Source organism: Podarcis bocagei, assembly GCF_964188305.1.
Source record: "Podarcis bocagei genome assembly, chromosome: 11".
Taxonomy (NCBI): Eukaryota; Metazoa; Chordata; class Lepidosauria; order Squamata; family Lacertidae; genus Podarcis; species Podarcis bocagei.
This window is the reverse complement of record NC_138136.1, coordinates 721,297-744,649: the sequence shown is the minus strand read 5'-3', so window position 1 is coordinate 744,649 and position 23,353 is coordinate 721,297. Positions and strand designations below refer to the sequence as shown.

Below are 23,353 nucleotides of genomic sequence, written 5' to 3'. Positions count from 1 at the left end.
CATTTACAAATAGAAAACAAAACAACCAAAACAATTATGCCCAAACAAAACCAATCCCCGCCCCACTCAGTGTCCACCCCCCAAAACAAAACAAAATGGAACAAACAAAAATACATAAATAAAAACCACCATTCACGGTGGTACAACAAAGTAAACAATAAAAGCACCTTTAAAACACCTTAAAATATATAAAAACATCTTTAACATTTGCAGCAGATAATGAAATAATATAATATTATAAAAAACAACAACCCCCATTTAAGGTGCTGCAAATTAAAAGCAATTAAAACATTTAAAACTATTTTGTCCATTGCTGCCGGTAGCTGCTCTGTCCTCTAAACTGTGATGGTAGTGCAGGCCCCGCCCCCTAGGCCGGATGGAGTTGGCAGGAGAGGGAGCGGTCTTCCCAGCACTCACGAAGCAGCAACAGCAGTCGTGTCCCGGGGGCCTCTCTCAGGCCTCTTATGCTGTGGCGATGAGTGCAGGCCCCGCCCCCTAGGCCAGATGGAGTTGGCAGAAAGGGAGCGGTCCTCCCAACACTCACGCAAGCAGCAGCACCAGCAGTCGTGTCCCGGAGGCCTCTCCCAGACCTCTTATGCTGTGGCGATGAATGCAGGCCCCGCCCCTTAGGCCAGATGGAGTTGGCAGAAAGGGAGCGGTCCTCCCAACACTCACGCAAGCAGCAGCACCAGCAGTCGTGTCCCGGAGGCCTCTCCCAGACCTCTTATGCTGTGGCGATGAGTGCAGGCCCCGCCCCCCAGGCCAGATGGAGTTGGCAGAAAGGGAGCGGTCCTCCCAACACTCACGCAAGCAGCAGCACCAGTTTGGATCCATTGCTCCGTGTCCGCTTCTCTGGAGCAGCAGAAAACAACCTTTCTCCCTCCTCTATGTGACATCCTTTTATATATTTGAACATGGCTATCATATCACCCCAGACTTGCTGGATTTGGAAGGTTTTGACCTAAGATTCGGGTGGCATGCTTATCTTTGGCAGAATAAGGAGAAGGTGCATAAAGGCTTCTCAAATCACATTATCAGAGGTGTATTGTTAGAAGTGTGGGAAAAGAACAAAAAACTATTGGAAAAAAATACCCCCTGGTGGCTATCGCCTATTGATATATTAACTATCAAAAAAACGAATATGGAAGCTGAAAGATTGACATATGAAGATCTTCTTGAAAGAGCGGGAGGAAGATGGAAAATCAGACCTTATGAAGAGTTGAAAAGTAAATTGATAGGTTGGCTGCAGTACTATCAGATTAATGCCCTATGGAAGGAGGATAGGAAAATTGGAATGAACGAGAAAAAATCTAAATTTCAGGTAGATATAATAGAAGGTAAAACTAAATTGCTATCTAAAATGTACAATCAATTGTTAGATTGGGATACCAAAGATGTAGAGGTTAAAGAAGTAATGTTAAAATGGGCCACAGATATTGGATATAATTTGGATTTTGAAAAATGGACGAAGCTGTGGTCTAAAGGAATGAAATTTACTGCCTGTACTGCCCTCAGAGAAAATATGGAAAAGATGATGTATCGTTGGTACATCACCCCCGTGAAATTGCAAAAAATGTATAAGACTGGGGACAGAAGGTGTTGGAAATGTAAATACAAAGAGGGTACCTTATACCACATGTGGTGGAAATGTGAAGAAATTAAAAAAAATTGGGACTCCATCTACAACGAACTAAAGAAAATACTCAAATATACCTTTGTTAAAAAGCCTGAAGCCTTCCTCCTGGGAATGATAGGAGATGAGATTAAGAAAGAAGATTATGTAATGTTTCAGTATGCGACCGTAGCTGCCAGGATTTTATTAGCACAAAATTGGAAAACCCCAAACATCCCGACTATCAAAGATTGGCAAATTAAATTATTCGAATATATGGATTTAGCAAGAATGACGCAGAATATTAGACAGCAAAAAGGTAGAAAGTTTATTGATGAATGGTCTAAATTTATAACATATATAGAAACAAATTCTAGAGACATAAAAATCATAGTAGGCGTAACATAACTCTTGCGACATGATGATGCTGTATAATAAAAAACTGCAGATTGGATTTAGCATTGACATAACCCAAGACAGAGATGGAGGGAAGTCAACTGATATTTATTGTAATGTTTGTTTTGTTTGTCTCTTTTTGTTATATGTTTGTGTTTGTTATTGTTGATTTTGTTGTTGATGTTCGATATTAGAAAATGAATAAAAAGAATTAAAAAAAAAGAGCATTGCAAACAATTAAAAACTTTGGTAGGATTAGATTAATACTTGTAACATAAAAACAGACAAGGAAAAGATGACAATATTAATAACAATTTAGATAAAATTGGATAAGCTGTATGGAAAAGGGGAGGGTAATGGAAATCAGAGAGGGGTGGTGGGAAGTCAAGGATTAAGAGAATCCTATGTGTAATGGTGAATGATATGCTTTGATGGAAATTTTATTTGTAAAATTCAATAAAAAATTTTTTTTAAAAAGAAATAATATTGATAATAATAATAATAATAATAATAATAATAGTAGTAGTAGTAGTAGTAGTAGTAATTATAATAGGGTTCTACTGTGCAAGAAGACAAGAAGACCACATCATCTCCATTTCCTTCTAGCTTTGTGATCTGATGGCATTTGATTGTGACAACTGATAACTTACCTTCTGTTTTACCATTATATCAATAGCCATGACAATCTTTTTTTCAGTCACTCTTCAAGTCAATATAATAAAGCAACACTAGACCCTGGTAACTTGGGGAAGCTAAAGTGAATTAGGTTGTGCATGCACGCAAGCCCATTCTTTCAAACAATAACTACAGACGTACCTGGGTTCTCAAACGCCTTGGTACTTGGATGTTTTGGCTCCCGAATGCCGCAAACCCATAAATGAGTGTTGTGGTTTGCAAACATTTTTCAGAAGCCAAACGTCCAACGCGGCTTCCGACTGAGTGCAGGTTTCTGAACCGTTTCAGGAGTCAAACAGACTCCCGGAATGGATTAAGTGCAACAACCAAGGTTCGACTGTACTCTATTATTTAAGTATACATTCCAATGTCTGTGAAGAACCAGTTTACGAAATTAATTTAATGAAATTTAATAAAATAAAATATGCTAAACTGTAGAAGAATCAAATTTTAACAGCAGTGCAAAAGCTGAAAACAGCTCCAGGACTCTGGCTCATTCATTATAGAAATGAATTGTTGAAAGGTACTTTCTTCAGAAGATGACATTAACCATTTCCTCCTCTCTTAGTCACAGTAGCTATAAAGGCATCTTTAAGGATATCTCTATCCAAGTTTCTACCTATAAAGAGGACAACACAAAAAAGAAAAACATTTTTAATCAATATTTTGCATTGTTAAATAAGCAATAATCTACACTATTGAAAGAAAGCAAGCACTTAGTACACTTAGTACAGCCAGGTTCCACTCAAACGACAGATATAGGGATGCAGGGCAAGTGTCCCAGCAAGAGAGCAGCATAGCTCCATTATCTTGTCTAACCTGCTGCAAAAATTTTCTTTCCCACCTCAATACAAGGATATTATTGCAAATAGCTGAACATATAAAATAGGGGGATGAAACCTCTCATATTTCCTAACCCTTCATTCATATTGGGAAAGTTCATTTTGTTACCTAATCTCCCTGCTTGTAGTTGAGCAGCTATTGGGGGAAGGAAAGCAGGTAGTTAAACGAACAGCAAATGGTGCAAAAGTAGCTACGGCATGATGCTTTGTTATTTTTCTGTCCAGTGTGTTCCTTGGATCTGCCTCAGCTACAGACTCAGGCACAATCATCAACGGCACAGGTTGTATTTCTTCAACACTCTGACAGGGCAAGATAGATGTTCACCCCAAGCTTGTTTGCACTGCCTCCACCCAGGTGAGAGAAACCCTGGCATCCGGAGTTACCATACTTCAAAAGGAAGAAGTCTGCCTAAAAAATCAGTGAAGCTACTCTGCTGTGAACCAATTGCTACTGATTGAGGTCCATGATAAAAACTTACTTGTGGATAACGACAGGTCCAAGTCTTTAGATAAAAAACTGTCCAGATAACTTATAAGCTGAGGAGTGCTAAACCATGATCCCCGCCAACACATTATTCACTTCCCTCTAGGTACATTTTTCTACTAAAGCTTATTTCTAGTTTTAGAACCACACTGAAGGAAAGAACGGTGTGCAAACTACAAATAGGTAGAGAACTTGTCATTCCCTGTTCATGTGTTCTTTTTGCTCTTTTAAATAGCTCTTCCCCACAGCCTGCTTTATATGTCATTGGAAGACGCCCCACATTTTAAAACACTCTTCTGTAGCTTGGGCCACAGAGAGAAAAATAGACATGCCAAGAAGAAACAAACAGCACTACCGAAAAGCCCATAATAGCTTGATAGAAACTTGACATTATCTCAGTTTTTAGTAGATCTTGCACAGTACTGTATCAAGAACAATTTTATGAATTATCATTATGTTTTTGTATAATCATTTGGCTTTCTTCAGTGATTTTGTACAATAGGCCTATGAAATGTATATACTGCTCTTACCTATTACAACCAATCTATTTGTTCGTTCAGCCTCCTCCTTCCATCTTACAGTGGTTTCTTCTAGATCGTACAGCTCATGAACACCTTGGACTATCACCTGATGAGGTTTGTTTTTGATAGACACAAGTCCCTGGTTAGAAAGAATATAAATAAGTTACTGGAAAAGGAAAGTATCTATAGATTTAATTTGAGGTGTAATATTATGTAACCAACACACACACAAAAATAACATTGCCTGGTGTTCATTCTAATTACTTTGAAAGATTGAGAAAAGGTTAAGCTCATTACAGTAAATACAGAAAGTATTTCTGATGCAAGTGAAAATATAATTCTATAACTATTTGATTATATAAAATTATATGATCTATTATGATATAACATTATTGTTGTACTTTGGGTTTTTTAAAAATTCCAATATAACTGGGGAAATGTTGTCCTCACATTAAGAATGGTGGATTTAGCAGACCTTGGAAACTGGGGCATGGGAGGAGGTAACAAGTACGCACAAATCTTCTACTGGACAACAGTATAGAATGATAGAATTATAGAACTGGAAGGGACCACGAGGGTTATCTAGCCCAACCCTCTGTAGTGCAGGAATCTTTTGCCCAAAATGAGGCTCAAACCCACAACCCTGAGATTAAGAGCCTCATGCTCTACCGACTGAGCTATAGGTTAAGAAGGCCTGCTCAGTGATCATGGCATGCCCCTCTTCTACAACACTGGGTATTAGTAGAAGTCCTGGGCTGCCTTGGAGGAGCCCACAACATGGTTTCTTCCCACACCACCACTGTCCTAGATTAGAGGTAATGCTTATACAGTGGTACCTCGGGTTACATATGCTTCAGGTTACATACGCTTCAGGTTACAGACTCCGCTAACCCAGAAATAGTGCTTCAGGTTAAGAACTTTGCTTCAGGATGAGAACAGAAATCGTGCTCTGGCGGCGCAGCAGCAGCAGCAGGAGGCTCCATTAGCTAAAGTGGTGCTTCAGATTAAGAACAGTTTCAGGTTAAGTACGGACCTCGGGAACAAATTAAGTACTTAACCCGAGGTACCACTGTATAGGGAGGAGTGATATATCACAGATTTCTCCCAGAAGGTTTACAGATTCAGATGCAGGAAAGTGCCATGCTGATGGCTCCAACAGAACAAACCTAAATCTCAGTATTCAAATACTACTGATTCAACAGATACATCTGAATTGACACACACTACAGTAATTTATGCTTATGTTTGCTGTGCATGTATTCACTTTTTGTGCCCAAGCAAAATAAAATAAAATAAAATAAACAATACTTCTGAAAACAAGTTTGGTAGGACTGAATACTGAACCTTGAGTCTTATTACTTCCATGGGGTTACCTCTCTTGTCTTTTACATTCTTCTCCCACAGAAGATCCTATAAACAGAAAGGGGCTTTTAATAATGAGGCATTCATAATGCGATACACAGGAGTGTGCATGTTCCCTTTTCTGTTCTCTGCCTAGTGGATGAATAACAGTCATAGACTTGTAGAGTTGGTAGGGACATCCGAGTCATCTAGTCCAACCGCCTGCAATGCAAGAATCTCAACTAAAGCATCCATGACAGAGAAATTCACAAGTGATTATGCTTCAAAAGCAAAGTATATAGCACTTACTTGAACAAACACATTTAGCTCTTCTTCAGTTGTGCTTCCTAGCACTTCAAATGTGAATGTAACAATACTCTGAAAATAGAAATGTAAAACTTGCTGTGATCAGCTCTTTAATAAGGGCAAAATGCACCTTAATTAAAAAGTTTTAATACATATTCATGGCAGTGTACAAAAACAATATGAAATAGGACTTCCGGGTTGGCGCCATCGCCGAATGGCGGACTCCCTCCGAGCTCCGGAGGGAGTCTGCTCGGCAGGGGCAGGGTCCTACCGCGCCGGTGACGCGGGGACCCTCAAAAACCACGGGCACGGAGCCCGTGGACATGGGGACCCGGCTGGCACCGCTAGCGCCCTCCCGACTCGTGAAAGAGCCTTTTTAAAGGCTTCGGATCGGGTGCCGGGGAGTGGCGTGGTGCTTTGGGTCTATCGCTTCCCCTGCCGAGCGCAGCCGCATGCCATTCGACGGAGAGCGCTGGCTTCTTCCATTTGAAATTCGGACTATCAACAACAACCCGTGAGTAATTGGGAAACCGGGCACAAAAGGAGAAAAAAAGAATTTTTTTTCGGATTCGGCACGAGCGGGGGCGATCTTAAAAGGAAGTCAATCCCCCCCTGACTGTAAACATTCTAAAACAAGGACTGGGTAACCAAGATCGATTCAGAAGTTTACCGCTGATAAAAATCATTAATTCCACGATGCGAAATTACAAGAATTGTGCTGGAGGAGAAGAGTGGAGGGTGAGAGGGAAAAGGCAACCCCCCCTGGGAACCGGGGCGATTCGCAAAGCCTGGCGAAGAGAGACGGAGACTTTGACAGCTGTCAAAGTAGCTGTCAAAGCTTGAGAATATAAAGAGGACTTTGTTACAAGTATTTTGTTGGCTAACTCTGTTACAAATTGACATTATTTGGACATAAATTGTCGGGAAGAAAAGAAACAACAACTTGACTTTTGGATTAGAGGATACAAAGTTACTGCAATCCCCCTAGAGGGGTTTCGGGACATTACAAGTGGTCGTATGTGGAAAATTACTCTGGGCTGAGCACAGGACTTATTTTCTGGGAAAGCGGCAAAACGGAAACAGTATTTTGTCTACAGAGGTGTTTACACTAAAAGGAGACAATAGAATTTTCTATTGAAGAAAGGAAGGGACTGGACGTAAGTTTTTGTTCCTGAATAACAAACCTCTGTAGAGATACCAGAATTCGGAAAAAGAACGTTTTAGCAGCTGAACAAGATAAGAAACCTGAGAAAGTAAGGAATAAAAAGATCAAAGGACTAATTATGACACGGAAAGAACAATGGGAGGAGCAACAAAGACTAAGGAAACTAAAGGCCTCTATTTGACTAGATTTTTGAAGTTAAACATCATTAAAATAAATTAAAAGAAAACCGGCAAGGCGAAACGGGGAAAAATCTGGCTATGGACTTGAGATCTCCAGACTGATAACATATAGACTGATGGACATGGGGAATTCAAACCGGGGAAGGGAGGGGGAGTTTTGGAATCCAAAGGCTATGTAACCAACTTTTTGATTTCTTATATCTTTTGTCTTCTATTTGTTCATATAACTTTGGTATTTTAATTTAACATGTTTTAAAAAAAAGGGGGAGCTCGTGGAAGGAAATTGGGACAGATCTTGGGGGAAAAATCTTTTTATTCTTTCTGTTAAAGATGAGGAGTGATGGTAAGATTGTATAAACTTTGGCTAATGGGTTAAACATATTGGTTTTAAATTGGGAATGAGAGCTTGTGGAACCAACTTAAGGAAAGGGGAATACAGTCGGGAGGGGAAGGAGGGAGTCCCAGAAAGAAGGTTATGAAAGTAAGGATTTAAGCTTCTCTCTCTTTTTCTTTCTTTCTCTATCTTTTCTATCTTTCTTACTCTGTTATTATTGGAAAATTTTAATAAATATGATTTTAAACAAACAAACAAAAACAATATGAAATAAAGCCATAAAATATATAGAACGTGTGTGTGCATGTGCGCTTTTGTAATACCCTGGAATGCTTTAAGTCTGAAAGTTCGTAACTAAACATAAGCATAGTTAGTATCAGTACATGCCCCATCCTCCTAGTGCTTTGTATCAGCTGAAATCCCCTGCCAATACTTTCCTATCATATATTGAATTTGTAGTTTATACTGAGGTAGTTATCTGAAAAATATTTCAAGTGGCGTTTCACACATTTCTGAACCACACGACAGCTTTATGCAATACAGCACCAAGCAATGGTGTTTACTTCAGTATGGCAACATTGAGGAACATTGCAGTACTAATGCAAATCCACATGCCATGATGATGTTTATTGTGAATCCAATTCTGATCACTTATTTGCTAGTACAATATATTATTATACAGCCTTATTAAAATTGGAGATTTTTCATAAATTAGTTTCCATTTGGTCCACATAAAATTGTGCCTTTGAAATAAATGGTATACCTGATGAAGTGTCTCTACCCCCATCATCCAGCCCGGACACTGAGGTCCAGTGCCAAGGGCCTTCTGGCAGTTGTCTCACTGCGAGAAGCCAAGTTACAGGGAAGGAGGCAGAGGACCTTCTCGGTAGTGGTGCCCACCCTGTGGAACGCCCTCCCATCAGATGTCAAGGAAATAAAGAACTACCTTACTTTAAGAAGACATCTGAAGGCAGCCCTGTTCAGGGTAGCTTTTAATATTTTATTGTGCTTTTAATTCTGTTGGGAGCCGCCCAGAGTGGCTGGGGAAACCCAGCCAGATGGGCGGGATATATAAATTTTTATTGTTATTGTATTATTACTGTATTATTATTAGGGACGTGGGTGGCACTGTGGGTTAAGCCACAGAGCCTAGGACTTCCCGATCAGAAGGTCAGCGGTTCGAATCCCTGCGACGGGGTGAGCTCCCGTTGCTCGGTCCCTGCTCCTGCCAACCTAGCAGTTCGAAAGCACCTCAAAATGCAAGTAGATAAATAGCTCCGGCAGGAAGGTAAACGGTGTTTCCGTGTGCTGCTCTGGTTTGCCAGAAGCAGCTTAGTCATGCTGGCCACCTGCTCCTGCCAACCTAGCAGTTCAAAAGCACCTCAAAGTGCAAGTAGATAAATATTTTTTTTTTTATAAAATTTTTATTGGTTTTACGAAATTTTTAAAAAACAAACAAACACTTAAGAGAACAAACATACACGTATAATTTCATAACATATTTTCATAAACCTCTTTTCTAAGACTTCCCCATACCCCCCCTTTCTGCATCCCAATGTCCATAATTTTATAGCAACTCCCAATTGTTACTTTCCAACCTTAATCATCTTAGTCATCTCTATATTCTAACCTTATGTCACTGTATCCCTTTGTTCCTAAGAACCAAAACATTCTAACATTCATTAAGTTTATAATAGTCCTTAAGATATCTTTTAAATTTTCTCCATTCTTCTTCCGTTGTCTCTTTTCCTTGATCACGGATTCTGCCTGTCATCTCTGCCAATGTCATATAGTCCATCACTTTCATCTGCCATTCTTCCAGAGTGGGTAAATCTTGTGTCTTCCAATACTTTGCGATGAGTATTCTTGCTGCTGTTGTAGCGTACATGAAAAAAGCCCTGTCCTTCTTTGACACCAATTGGCCGACAATGCCCAAGAGAAAGGCCTCTGGTTTTTTAGGAAAAGTACATTTAAGTACCTTTTTCATTTCATTATAAATCATTTCCCAGAAAGCCTTAATCTTCGGGCATGTCCACCAAAGGTGATAGAAGGTACCTTCAGTCTCTTTGCATTTCCAACATTTGTTATCGGGCAAATGATAAATTTTTGCCAGCTTGACTGGGGTCATGTACCACCTGTATACCATTTTCATAATGTTTTCCTTTAAGGCATTACATGCCGTAAATTTGATACCGGTGTTCCATAACCATTCCCAGTCGTCTGACATAATGTTATGACCAACATCCTGTGCCCACTTAATCATGGCTGATTTGACTGTTTCCTCCTCTGTATTCCACTTCAGCAACAAGTTATACATTCTAGATAAATTCTTAGTGGTAGGTTCTAGCAATTCAGTTTCTAATTTTGATTTTTCCACCTGGAAGCCGACTTTCCTGTCCTGTTTAAAAAATTCCATTATTTGACGGTATTGAAACCAATTTTCCACTTTATGTTTCAATTTTTCCTGGCTTTGTAATTTAAACTTATCTCCATCCTGTTCTAAGATTTCCCAATACTTCGGCCATCCGACCTCCATATTGAGTTTTTTCACAGCATTAGCCTCCACTGGTGACACCCATCTAGGGGTTTTATTTTCCAATAGATCTTTATATCTTATCCAAACATTAAACAATGCTTTTCTAACAATGTGATTTTTGAAGACACTGTTAACTTTATCATACCAAAGATATGCATGCCAACCAAAAGCATTGTTGAAACCTTCCAGATCCAAAATGTCTGTATTCTCGAGGAGCATCCATTCTTTGAGCCAGCAAAAAGCTGCTGCCTCATAGTACAATTTTAGGTCCGGCAGGGCAAAACCCCCTCTTTCTTTAGCATCTGTCAGTATTTTAAATTTAATTCGGGGCTTTTTGCCCTGCCAGACAAATTTCGAAATATCTTTATGCCACCTCTTAAAACATTCCATCTTGTCAATAATCTGCAAGGTCTGAAACAAAAATAGCATTCTAGGCAATACATTCATTTTAATTACTGCAATTCGGCCTAACATTGACAGTTTCAAATTTGACCATATTTCTAAGTCTTTTTTGATTTCTGACCAACATTTCTCATAGTTATCCTTATACAAATTCTGATTCTTGGATGTTAGATAAACCCCTAGATATTTGACCTTTTTGACCACAGTCAAACCTGTTTCCTCTTGAAATTTCTCCTTTTCCATATCTGTTAGGTTTTTCCCTAAAACTTTGGTTTTTAGCTTGTTCAACTTAAATCCAGCTACCTGGCCAAACTGTTGTATTATTTCTAATACCTTTTTCGTACTAGTGTTTGGCTCTTGCAAAGTCAATACTAAGTCATCCGCGAACGCTCTTAATTTGTAATGTTTAGCTCCGACCTGCACACCTTTAACCTGCTGGTCATTTCTTATCATATTCAGCAAGACCTCCAGAACTGTAATAAAAAGTAATGGGGAGATCGGGCACCCCTGTCGTGTTCCTTTTTCTATCTTAAGCTCCTCAGTCACCACATTATTTACAATCAGTTTGGCCTTTTGTTCAGAGTATATTGCAGCCATACCATTCTCAAAACCCGAACCTACCCCCATCCTATGCAGATTCTTCTTCATAAAACTCCAAGAAATATTGTCAAAGGCTTTCTCCGCGTCTACAAATATCAATACTGCTTTAGTGTTTATATTCACCTCTAGCTTTTCCAGAATGTCTATAACATTCCTTACATTGTCCGCCAGGTGTCTTTTAGGGAGAAAGCCTGCTTGGTCCTTATGGATCATCTCCATCAAAACTCTTTTAAGTCTTTTTGCCAAAATGTCTGCAAAAATTTTGTAATCCACATTGAGCAGTGATATTGGGCGGTAGTTCTTGAGTTGGGTCTTTTCAGTCTCTGACTTTGGTATGAGTGAAATGTAAGCCTCTTTCCACGATTCAGGTGCCCTTTTTCCCTCAAGGATCTCATTGCAAACTTCTCTTAATGGTTGAATCAACCATTCCTTCAGCGATTTGTAGTATCTAGAAGTCAATCCATCTGGTCCCGGAGATTTGCCCAGTTGCATATTCTGAATGGCAGCCTCTATCTCTTGTTCTGAGATTCTCTGGTTCAAGTCCATCTTACTTTGCTGAGAGATGTTTTGTAATCCATATCTTCCAAGGAATTTGTCTATATCTTCTTCATTTTGCGGGCCTTGAGTATAGAGTTTTTTGAAATAACTTAAAAAGCAATTTCTAATTTCATTGGGTTTAGATATGTTCTTTCCATCCACCTCTAGGCTTGTAACTGTATTTAGTTTCTGCCTTTTCTTCAATTGCCAAGCCAAAAGTTTACCACATTTATTTGCTGATTCAAAAGTTTTTTGCTTCATTTGCTTTATCTTCCATTCAATCTCTTGGTTCATCAATTCCATATATTGGGTTTGATATAACTTGATCTCTCTTAAAATGTCCTGAGACTTTGGTTTTATTCTTAATTTCCTCTCTCCTTCTTTTATCATTTCCAAGATCTTCTCTTTTTTCTCATTTTGTTTTTTCCTCTTTATTGAGTTTTGTTGAATCAAAAGTCCTCTCATAACCGCTTTACTTGCATCCCAGATCACTCTTTTCTCGACGTCGGTCCTCAAGTTTATTTCAAAATAGTCTTTTAGGGTCTTTTGGGCCTTCGTGAGAATCTCCTTATCTCGAAAGAGGGTGTCATTCATTCTCCATCTAAATTGACCAGTTATTGTGGGTTTCATCTCCATCTTCACGGCGTTATGGTCGGAGCAAGTTTTTGGGCAGATTTCCACTTTCTTAATCTTTGGAGCCAGTCCACTAGTAACCCAAATTTGATCAATTCTGGTCCAGGTCATCATTGCTTGGGAGAAAAAGGTTCCCTCTCTCTCCAGAGGGTTCCTTGTTCTCCAAATGTCTATCAAGTCCATATTTTCTGTCATTTCGAAAAAAGTCTTAGGGAGTCTCCCTTCTTTAGTGACTGTTAATCTTTGTGCCTTGTCCATATTAGTGGAGACCACGCCATTCATGTCTCCCATGATTATCATATTGTAATCCAAATAGTCCGTCAAGGTTTCATGAAGTCTCTTAAAGAAGTCAGATTTGCCTTCATTTGGTGCATAAATTCCAACAACTAAGAATTTTTCTCCATGTACTTGTATCTCCACAGCCAGATATCTCCCTTGTTCATCTTTAAATATCATTTTTGGAGCCCATTTCTCCTTCACATATATTACAACTCCTCTCTTCTTAACTTTATCTGATGAGATAAATTCTTGTCCTAGCCTTTTATTTGAAAGTAATCTCCTATGGGCTCTGGTTATGTGAGTTTCTTGTAAGCATATCAAGTCCAATTGTTCTTTATTCAATATATGAAATACTTGTCTTCTCTTCAAAGGCCCATTGAGCCCATTACAATTCCAACTAAGGAATTGCAGAGCCATCTTGTTATTTTCTTAAGACTCCTCCAACAGCTCCAAGTTGTTGCTCTTCTTCTGATGGTAATGATTTTTGTCCAGGCAAGAGATTCAAGATGTCCAATGCTCTCCTCTGTTCTGCAAGTACGTCCACAGTCCCCTTCTGTAAATCCTCCTGGTATCTTGCCAAAAATTTGTCTTTGTCTTGAATTGTCTTTATTTTCACTTTCTTTGCCTTGTAGTCAAATGACAGTCCTTGTGGGAACTCCCACCTAAAACGAATAGAGTTCTTCTTTAGCAAGAGAACCAGGTCCTTGTAAAAGTTTCTTAAGTCCAGAATGTATTTTGGGATGTCTTTAAAGATCTGTACAGCTGAGTTTCCAATTTGCAGGGCCTTTTCGAAGTGTAATCCTAATATTTTGTCTCTTTCCTCCTTGGATCTGAGTGTAATCAAACAGTCTCTCGGTGTCTTTCTATCTTGCTTTTTACCCAATCTGAAGGCAGTCGTAATTTTAAATTCGTCTTCCTCAAGGTCCCAACAATTCACAAACTCCCGTGTCAAGTATTCCACAAGGCTGTCTCTTTCGTTCTCCGGAATCAGTCTTAATTTTAAATTTCTCTCTTTCCTCTGTAAGTCCCACAAGGCCAATGTTGCATCATGCTCATAGACCTTCTTGGCAAGGGGTTCTAGCTTCTCCTGTGTCTCTCCGGCAGTGGCTTTGGCCTCCTCGGCAATTTGGCGCGTGGTGGCGTTCTCCTGTACCAATCTATTTATAGATTCTGTATTCTGATTCAATCTTGCTGATATTTCTGTTAATTTTTGTGTGTTCTCTGAAGTCTGTTTTGTCAAAGACTCCAGGGTTTGGTTTATTTTAAGCAAGGCCTCTGTCACAGCTTCCATAGAGACGGCTGCTCCTTTGTCTTGACCTGTTGTTCCTACTGATCCGGCTGTTGCGCCTGAAATTGAACCTCTTTTCTTTGCTTGTTGCAGCTGCAGCTGTTGTTGTTGCTGTTGTTGCTTGATCTTGGCTCTTGTCACTATCTCTTCTTGTGGGCCACTCATGTCAAGGTCAATTCCCACGGGATTTGTTCTCCCTTGGAAAATTCCACTGTCTTAAGCCGTGCCGAACTTTACTTTATCCTCTAGAGGGAGCAAATCAAAATGGCCATAGAACAAAATTTCCAAGTACCAAAACAAAGGAGACAGTCCAAAAAGTGAGAAAAAGGGGAAAATTAACACAGTCCAAGCCAATGTTACTAAATCAAATTGCCACAGTTGCCCAATTTATACTGTTTCTTCTTGTGATATACAATAGTCAGGCAGTGTAAAAACTTTGTATCAAAGTATCACTTCACAGGGAAAAGTCAGTTCAGTGTACTAAGAAGGCAGACCGTTTCGTAAAATCAAACAGATGAGACAGCAGATGTTTTTTTTCCTCCAAATAAGTCATGCAGTTAATGGTCAGATTCGCTTCCCCTCTGCCCTGCTTGCTAGAGGGGAGATCAAAGGTTTAAATGTCCGGTTTAGCTGATCAAAGGACAGATTTAAACGGATGCAGGTTAAAGTTCCGTTGCTTTCGCTTTCATGCAGTCGGGGGGAGGCAGACTTCCTTTGTTTAAATCTCCCCCGTTTTTAGCCCAATTTTTAAAAATAAAAGAGTCCCAGTTATTTTTCAGTTCTTACTCACGGGGAATCAGTCCGAATTTCTTTTCAGGAAGGAATCGGCGCTCTCCGCTTATGGCGACGCGGCTTCACTTCGCAGGCTGGGTAGCGACTCTCAGCACCGCGCTCACTCCCGATGTCGATCCGTAGCCTTTAAAAAGGCTCTTTCACGGTACCGGGGGGCGCAAAGGTGCCCACCGAGTCTCCTTGTTCTCAGGCTTCTGCGCCTGGGATTTTAGGGGTCCCCCGCTTGCCGTAGCGGGTAAGACCCGAACTTGCGAAGCAGTCCTTCTCCGGAGCTCGGAGCTAGGACCGCCATTAAGCGCTGGCACCGACCGGAAGTCAAAAGTGCAAGTAGATAAATAGGTACCGCTCCGGCAGGACGGTAAACGGTGTTTCCGTGCGCTGCTCTGGTTCGACAGAAGCGGCTTAGTTATGCTGGCCACATGACCCGGAAGCTGTACGCCGGCTCCCTCGGCCAATAAAGTGAGATGAGCACCGCAACCACAGAGTCGGTCACGACTGGACTTAATGGTTAGGGGTCCGTTTACCTTTTACCATTATTATTATTATTATTATTATTATTATTATTTCCTTTCAACTCTCCTAATGTAAAAAAATCCCATTTGGTTCTAAGGCAAAGAAGGTCACTCAATCCTCAGGAGAGCTTGATACACACAGAGGGCTGCAATTGGGTGTGGAGAAGGACTGTGCAAATGGAGTTTTGCTTGCTCTTCTATGTATCCAGCCTTAAGACTGAAAAAACCACAAAAAAATGTAAATACATTAGCAGTTAATGTCTTTAAAATGTTGCAGGTTAAAAATAAGCAATATGCTGTAAAAATATACCTGTACATGTGCACAGAACTACTAAGTTTTCAAGCTCTTATGTGCTTCCTCCCTTTTTACCATTCATTAGACTGACTTTAGCACGTTTCCCTGTATCCCAAGATGACTGATCAAGTTATGAGGGGTGAAAAAGAAAAGATTCAAATGCATTGTTATGTACATTTTATAAATGAAATAGATACATAAATAATGTGTAAATAGTTACAAACACTTGCCTAGCAAATCATGCTTAATGTAGAGCTGATAGATGGATATAAGATAAAATAATTACCTTATCAAGGTGTGGTTTAGGTACTTCCTCAAGCTGCAGCTTCTGCTGCAAACTTAAAATAAGTAGAGCACTGTCAGCGTTATGTTAAGCAGAAATAAATACAAAGTATCTAATATTGTGAATATAAAATTCATTTAAAAAGCATTTGCAAGATATTATGATGAGCAGTCAGAGGTAAATTGGCAAGTGTAGAGTCAAGATACCACCAAAGACAAACATTTTGGCTGTGTACAGATGTTCCATTATCCTGGAGCAATGGAAACTCTGCTGTAGTGACATAGATTCTTCCACCCAGGTCAATCTTTCATTGCAGGGAATACAGCAGCATATCCCCAGCTGAAGGTTAAATGCAATTTCCACCTTTGCTTTTCAGGCTACTGCATGTTAAAGTGATTGTGCATCTGACTAATTTGAGCCTGTGACCTCAATAATTAAATGGAATTCACACCTCCACCCCCTAGTCCTAATGGCTTACAGGTGAAGATGGTGACAAATAAGACTGCTTGTCTTTGAGCTCCATGGTTTTGTTTTAATCTTGAATAGTTGAAAAGTCTGTTGGCTCAGCAGTTAAGGTTAATTCCTCTAATGAAAGCTTAGCTCACTGGTCACTTGATACAGACTTGTAAGGAGCAGATATATATGCTCCCAGGCAACCTCAGCTTCCTCCATAACAAAAACTAGGCATAATCTCAATCTTGGCATAATAGAATCGACCACAACAGAGCCTGAAACTCCCTCACTGTGGGAACTTTTATGCGATCCTGTCTAAACAAACAGCAGAAGGAATCTTTAGCAGAACTGATGCATTGGAAAAGGAAGTTTGGGATTTGAATGCTATAATTAGTACACTGGTTGGTAGGTCTGGGCAATATATCATTCAAAACTGGTTTGAAGTCCCTATCATGATACTGATTTCATAATTTTTGACCTGGCAATATATTGTGAATCATGGTATATATGTGTGTGCTAAGCAAAAATCATAATGTGGGGAAAACCATCCTTATTTTAGATATAATGATATATTGGTATATTGCGATGTTTAGCTGGTGATATATCACAATGTTGAAAACCAGATATCGTCTAGCCCTACTTGGGTTAGTGGAGACAGGAATTCTGACTGTAGTCCTGCAGATAAGGCCTACCAGCAAAGAAACTGAAGTTAGTGATGTTTTGAAGGTACATCAAGATGGGGATAAGTCTGAGTTCATTAAGTGCTTATCAGATTCAGTAACCAAACAAAATTACCTCTATCAAGACTGGAACTTGAACACAGAAACCTGATTTTACACCAATATGAATGTTCAAGACATGGAGTTGTTTTCCACTCTCAACTTAACTTCTTCAGATCCAAATGGATAAGTGTGATAATAACCCACTTGCTGCCTTCCAAAAAAATGATCTTGGCTGGTCACCTAATCTAATTTGTTCAAGTCCCAATCTGGTATCTTTCGATGAAACCCTGAAGGCTTTAGGTAGGTACTCCACTACTCTACAGTGCAGCCAGGAGCAAAAGGAAGTGAATGGTGGATTAATAAATGTACTTGGAAAGGTAGTGAATGAGGGGGAAAGTCTTGTTTTGGAAAGAGGTCCCCAGATGTTCTAGAGGTGATCATTCATGAATGGCCAATGAAGAAACCCAGCAGAATAGTGAAAACAGGATCTGAACTGCAAGCAGGAATTCAAGCCATTATAGGGCCTTTCCTGGATTTCAGAAATGGTTTACATTGTAAATACCTGTCTAATTGTGACCAGAAGAGCCAGTATCAAACTAAACTTTCAGGGATCCTGATGCATGGGTAAGTTCGGATTTCTAATTCATATGTTTGCTGAGAGAGCTGTTATTTGAATTAAAAGGTGGTTCAAATAACCTCACCACAATGACATTAGATATCCATCCTCATTTCTAGAGATAGGGAAGCCTGGAAAAGGCAGTTTGAGAGAAAGGAGCAGGAAGTTCTCAAGCTACAAGATTTCTGCCTTTGTCATCTATCCTAATATTACTCAGATATGCTCCAATAAGCAAGAAGGGAAGATTCATTATATTGACTTGAATGCAGGTATTGGGGGGAAATATGCCCAGGTTAGAGGCTCAAAACTCCTACCCTGCCAGCAATCCATTTCCCAGAAATCAAAGGGATTATCCATTAACAAACGATCAGGATAAGCCCAGGCCTAGTGGTAATTATAGAAAAGCAAATGCTCTCCTCTAATATACCATATGGGACGCGGGTGGCGCTGTGGGTTAAACCACAGAGCCTAGGACTTGCTGATCAGAAGGTCAGCGGTTCGAATCCCTGCGACGGGGTGAGCTCCCATTGCTCGGTCCCTGCTCCTGCCAACCTAGCAGTTCGAAAGCACATCAAAGTGCAAGCAGATAAATAGGTACCACTCCAGCGGGAAGGTAAACGGTGTTTCCGTGCGCTGCTCTGGATCGCCAGAAGCAGCTAAGTCATGCTGGCCACATGACCCGGAAGCTGTACACCGGCTCCCTCGGCCAATAAAGCGAGATCATAGAATCATAGAGTTGGTATAGACCACAAGGGCCATCGAGTCCAACCCCCTGCCAAGCAGGAAACACCATCAGATCACTCCTGACTTATAGTTGTCAAGCCTCTGCTTAAAGACTGCCAAAGAAGGAGACTCCACCACACAAACTCCTTGGCAGCAAATTCTACTGTCAAACAGCTCTTACTGTCAGGAAGTTCTTCCTAATGTTTAGGTGGAATCTTCTTTCTTGTAGTTTGGATCCATTGCTCCGTGTCCGCTTCTCTGGAGCAGCAGAAAACAACCTTTCTCCCTCCTCTATATGACATCCTTTTATATATTTGAACATGGCTATCATATCACCCCTTAACCTCCTCTTCTCCGGGCTAAACATGCCCAGCTCCCTTAGCCGTTCCTCATAAGGCATCGTTTCCAGGCCTTTGACCATTTTGGTTGCCCTCCTCTGGACACGTTCCAGTTTGTCAGTGTCCTTCTTGAACTGTGGTGCCCAGAACTGGACACAGTACTCCAGGTGAGGTCTGACCAGAGCAGAATACAGTGGCACTATTACTTCCCTTGATCTAGATGCTATACTCCTATTGATGCAGCCCAGAATTGCATTGGCTTTTTTAGCTGCCGCGTCACACTGTTGGCTCATGTCAAGTTTGTGGTCAACCAAGACTCCTAGGTCCTTTTCACATGTACTGCTCTCAAGCCAGGTGTCCCCCATCTTGTATTTGTGCCTCTCATTTTTTTTTATTTTTTATTTTTTGCCCAAGTGCAATACTTTACATTTCTCCCTGTTAAAGTTCATCTTGTTTGTTTTGGCCCAGTTCTCTAATCTGTCAAGGTCGTTTTGAAGTGTGATCCTGTCCTCTGGGGTGTTAGCCACCCCTCCCAGTTTGGTGTCATCTGCAAATTTGATCAGGATGCCCTTGAGTCCATCATCCAAGTCGTTGATAAAGATGTTGAATAAGACCGGGCCCAAGACAGAACCCTGTGGCACCCCACTAGTCACTCTTCTCCAGGATGAAGAGGAACCATTGATGAGCACCCTTTGAGTTCGGTCAGTCAGCCAGTTACAAATCTACTGAATGGTAGCATAGTCAAGACTGCATTTTACCAGCTTCTTTACAAGAATATCATGGGGCACCTTGTCAAATGCCTTGCTGAAATCAAGGTAGGCTACATCCACTGCATTCCCTTCATCTACCAGGCTTGTAATTCTGTCAAAAAACGAGATCAGGTTAGTCTGACATGACTTATTTTTCAGAAATCCATGCTGACTATTGGTGATCACAGCATTCCTTTCTAGGTGCTCACAGACTGTTTGCTTAATGATCTGCTCCAGAATCTTCCCTGGTATTGATGTCAGACTGACTGGGCGGTAATTATTTGGGTCCTCTCTTTTCCCCTTTTTGAAAATAGGGACATTTGCCCTCCTCCAGTCTGCCGGGACTTCGCCTGTTCTCCAGGAATTCTCAAAGATGACTGCCAGTGGTTCTGAGATCACATCTGCCAGTTCTTTTAATACTCTTGGATGCAGTTCATCTGGCCCTGGAGACTTGAATACATCTAAACTAGCCAAGTATTCTTGTACTATCTCCTTAGTTATTCTGGGCTGTGTTTCCTTTGCTGAATCATTTGCTCCAAATTCTTCAGGTCAGGCATTGTTTTCTTTATCAGAGAACACTGAGGCAAAGAAGGCATTGAGGAGTTCAGCCCTTTCTGTGTCCCCTGTTTGCATTTCACCATCTTCTCCTCTGAGTGACCCCACTGTTTCTTTGTTCTTCCTTTTGCTACGAACATACCCATAAAAGCCTTTTCTGTTGCTTTTAACCTCTCTAGCAAGCCTGAGTTCATTCTGTGCTTTAGCTTTTCTGACTTTGTGTCTACACATGCTGGCTATTTGTTTGAATTCCTCTTTGGTGGTTTCCCCCCTTTTCCATTTTTTGTACACATCCTTTTTTAATCTTAACTCAGTTAAAAGTTCTTTAGATAGCCACCCTGGCTTCTTTAGGCACCTTCCATGTTTCCGTCTCATTGGTATTGCCTGAAGTTGTTCTTTTACTATCTCCCTCTTAACAAACTCCCAGCCATCATGAACTCCCTTTCCTTTTAGTCTTACTGTCCATGGCATCTCACCTAGCACTTCCCTAAGTTTTATGAAGTCGGCTTTCTTAAAGTCAAGAAATTGAGTCCTAGTATGCTTGGCTTCTCCTTTCCGCTGTATAGTAAACTTCAGAAGAGCATGATCACTCGTGCCTAATGATCCTTCCACTTCTACCCCACTAACCAGGTCATCAACATTGGTTAGGACCAGATCTAAAATGGCTGTTCCTCTTGTTGCTTCTCCCACTTTCTGGACAATGAAGTTGTCTGCAAGGCCAGTGAGGAATCTGTTTGACCTTATGCTCTTGGCTGAGTTTGACATCCAACAAATATCCGGGTAATTGAAGTCCCCCATTACTACTATCTCCGTCCCTTTTGCATGCTTGGCCATCTGTTCCAGGAAGGCATCATCTATGTCCTCTGTTTGGCTTGGGGATCTATAGTAAACTCCCACAATGAGGTCTCTGTTATTCTTCTCTCCCTTAATTTTGACCCAAATGCTCTCCCTTTGGCTTTGAGGTTCTAAATCTTGGATCTCTTCACAGGTGTACACATCCCTGCCATATAACGCCACTCCTCCTTCTTTCTTGTCTGGTCTGTTTCTCTGAAATAGATTGTATCCCTCCATTATTACATTCCAATCGTGGGACTTATCCCACCATGTTTCAGTGATGCCTATTATGTCATATTTAGTTTGCTGTACCAAGAGCTCAAGCTCATCTTGTTTATTTCCCATGCTTTGCGCATTAGTGTACAGACATTGAAGCCAATTAATCATTCCCCCGTGTCTCTTATTTAAGGATTTTTTCCTCCCAACCCCAGTGCCGCAACCCCAGAGTCGGTCACGACTGGACCTAATCGTCAGGGGTCCCTTTAATATACCATAACTGACTAGAAAGCATCCAAAAAAGATGTTGGGAAATTGGATTTTTTAAAGGCAAAATAATATTAGAATTGATGCTGTCTGAGATGTACAAGGGAAACTGTGTTTTAATGGTCAGGAACTTGGTAAAGTTTTTTTTTTGTTTTGTTTGTATTATGGATGTATTTTCTGTATTCTTTTATTAATACTATTGTTAATAATGTCCTTTGGCTGGAACTGAACTGAACTGATTTTAATGTAATATTTGCAGTTGACTAATCTTTGGTGAATTTATGTTTACAGTACAGTATTAAAGTAATTAACTACATTTTCAGCTCATTCCTTCTCTAACTTGGGTACCTCTGGGTATAGAGTGGTATATAAATTCAATTAATAATAATAATACCTAAAGACCATGGGTTGTATCTAATGCTAGGTGTACTCAGAGTCGACTCACTGGAGTTACTAGACATGACTAATTTAGGTTCAATTAGTTGGATATAACTGACTAATTATGGCAGTTCTGAACCTGGGTGTGTACCTGAGACTGTGCTACAAGTTGAATTCTAAATCATAACTATACATAATTCTTATGTAAAAGCTAGCAATCTGCTGATCAAGTAACAGTGTAAAATAAAATCTTACCTTTTTCCTGACAAACTATCAAAAGCATGAAGATCTAAGACATCAGAGATGTCAACTCTAAGAAAAAAACAAATAAATTTACTTTTCCCCTACTGAAGTGTTTTATGGGTTGCATACAGCCTATGGATGAGCAGAAGGCCTCTTTTATAAAAAGGCTTTTCCACTTTCCTTCTCCCCCCCCCCCCGCAGCCCCTGAAAAGCTTCTCTTGATGGTCAAGGGACTCTCAATAAATGTCTGGGATCTAGTGGGGAGAGGCTGTCATATTAAAAAGACAACTGCAAAACAGAGAAAGGAGTTTAAAGCAAGACCTTTTTCTAAGAGAAATCACTGTAATGCACAGATAACAGCATAAGCAAATACCATATTTTTCGCACCATAGGACGCACCGGACAATAGGATGCACCTTGTTTTAGAGGGGGGAGAACAAGAAAAAAAAAATCTCCCCCTCTCTGCCCAGCGCCCCTTCAGCGAAGCGGCAGGAGGCACTGCGCAGAGAGGGGGAGAATTCCCCCCCTCGTTTCCCCCCTCTAAAACAAGGTGCCTTCAGGCGGCTACCTTGGAAGCCTGGAGAGCGAGAGGGGTTGGTGCGCACCGACCCCTCTCGCTCTCCAGGCTTCAGGTTCCTTTTGACCTGCTCTTTGGGGCTGGCGGGGGGAAGCCCGCCACCAGCCCCAAAGAGCAGGTCAGGGAGCAGCGGAAAGGCGCGCAGTGGAGAGGCTGCTGCCATAGTCGCGCATCACCTCTCCAGCTGGGAGAGGGTCGCAGGGCTATGGCTTCTTTAGCCCCGCACGCGCTCTCCCAGCTGGAGAGGTGGCGTGTGGCTAAAGAGGCTGCTGCAATAGCTGCGTGTCACCTCTCCAGCTGGGAGAGGGTAAGTGGGGCTTCTTTAGCCCCGCACGCGCTCTCCCGGCTGGAGAGGTGGCGTGCGGCTAAAGAGGCTCCTGTCATAGCTGCACATCACCTCTCCAGCCGGGAGAGGGTCGCGGGGCTATGGCTTCTTTAGCCCCGCGCGCGCTCTCCCGGTTGGAGAGGTGGCGCGCAGCTATAGAGGCTCCTGCCATAGCCGCGCGCCACCTCTCCAGCCGGGAGAGGGTCGCGGGGCTATGGCGTCTTCGCTCCATAGGACGCACACACATTTCCCCTTCATTTTTGAAGGGGGAAAAGTGCGTCCTATAGAGCAAAAAATACGGTATTCTCTTTCATTTATGGCCAGCTGTGTTTGAACTATCTGCTC

The 23,353-nt window shown here is 41.1% G+C and overlaps 1 protein-coding gene across 12 annotated transcripts in view; it reads right to left on the bottom strand.

Annotated features, from left to right (window-relative positions):
* Positions 1 to 3,077: 3,077 nt before the first annotated feature.
* LOC308597728 (zinc-regulated GTPase metalloprotein activator 1A-like) overlaps positions 3,078 to 23,353 on the bottom strand; it is a 41,810-nt gene continuing 21,534 nt past the window's right edge. For 7 of the 12 annotated variants that reach the window (XM_081213771.1, XM_081213768.1, XM_081213775.1 and 4 more), the window contains 6 exons: positions 22,119 to 22,175; positions 16,016 to 16,067; positions 6,181 to 6,249; positions 5,875 to 5,940; positions 4,540 to 4,669; positions 3,078 to 3,302 (listed from right to left, as the gene is read on the bottom strand). In XM_081213771.1, coding sequence (XP_081069897.1) covers positions 3,229 to 3,302; positions 4,540 to 4,669; positions 5,875 to 5,940; positions 6,181 to 6,249; positions 16,016 to 16,067; positions 22,119 to 22,175 — 448 coding nt within the window. In that variant the 3' untranslated portion in view covers positions 3,078 to 3,228. Of the gene's footprint in view, positions 3,303 to 4,539; positions 4,670 to 5,874; positions 5,941 to 6,180; positions 6,250 to 16,015; positions 16,068 to 22,118; positions 22,176 to 23,353 lie in introns of those variants that run through there. The other 5 variants (XM_081213774.1, XM_081213777.1, XM_081213776.1 and 2 more) reach the window with 3 other exon arrangements.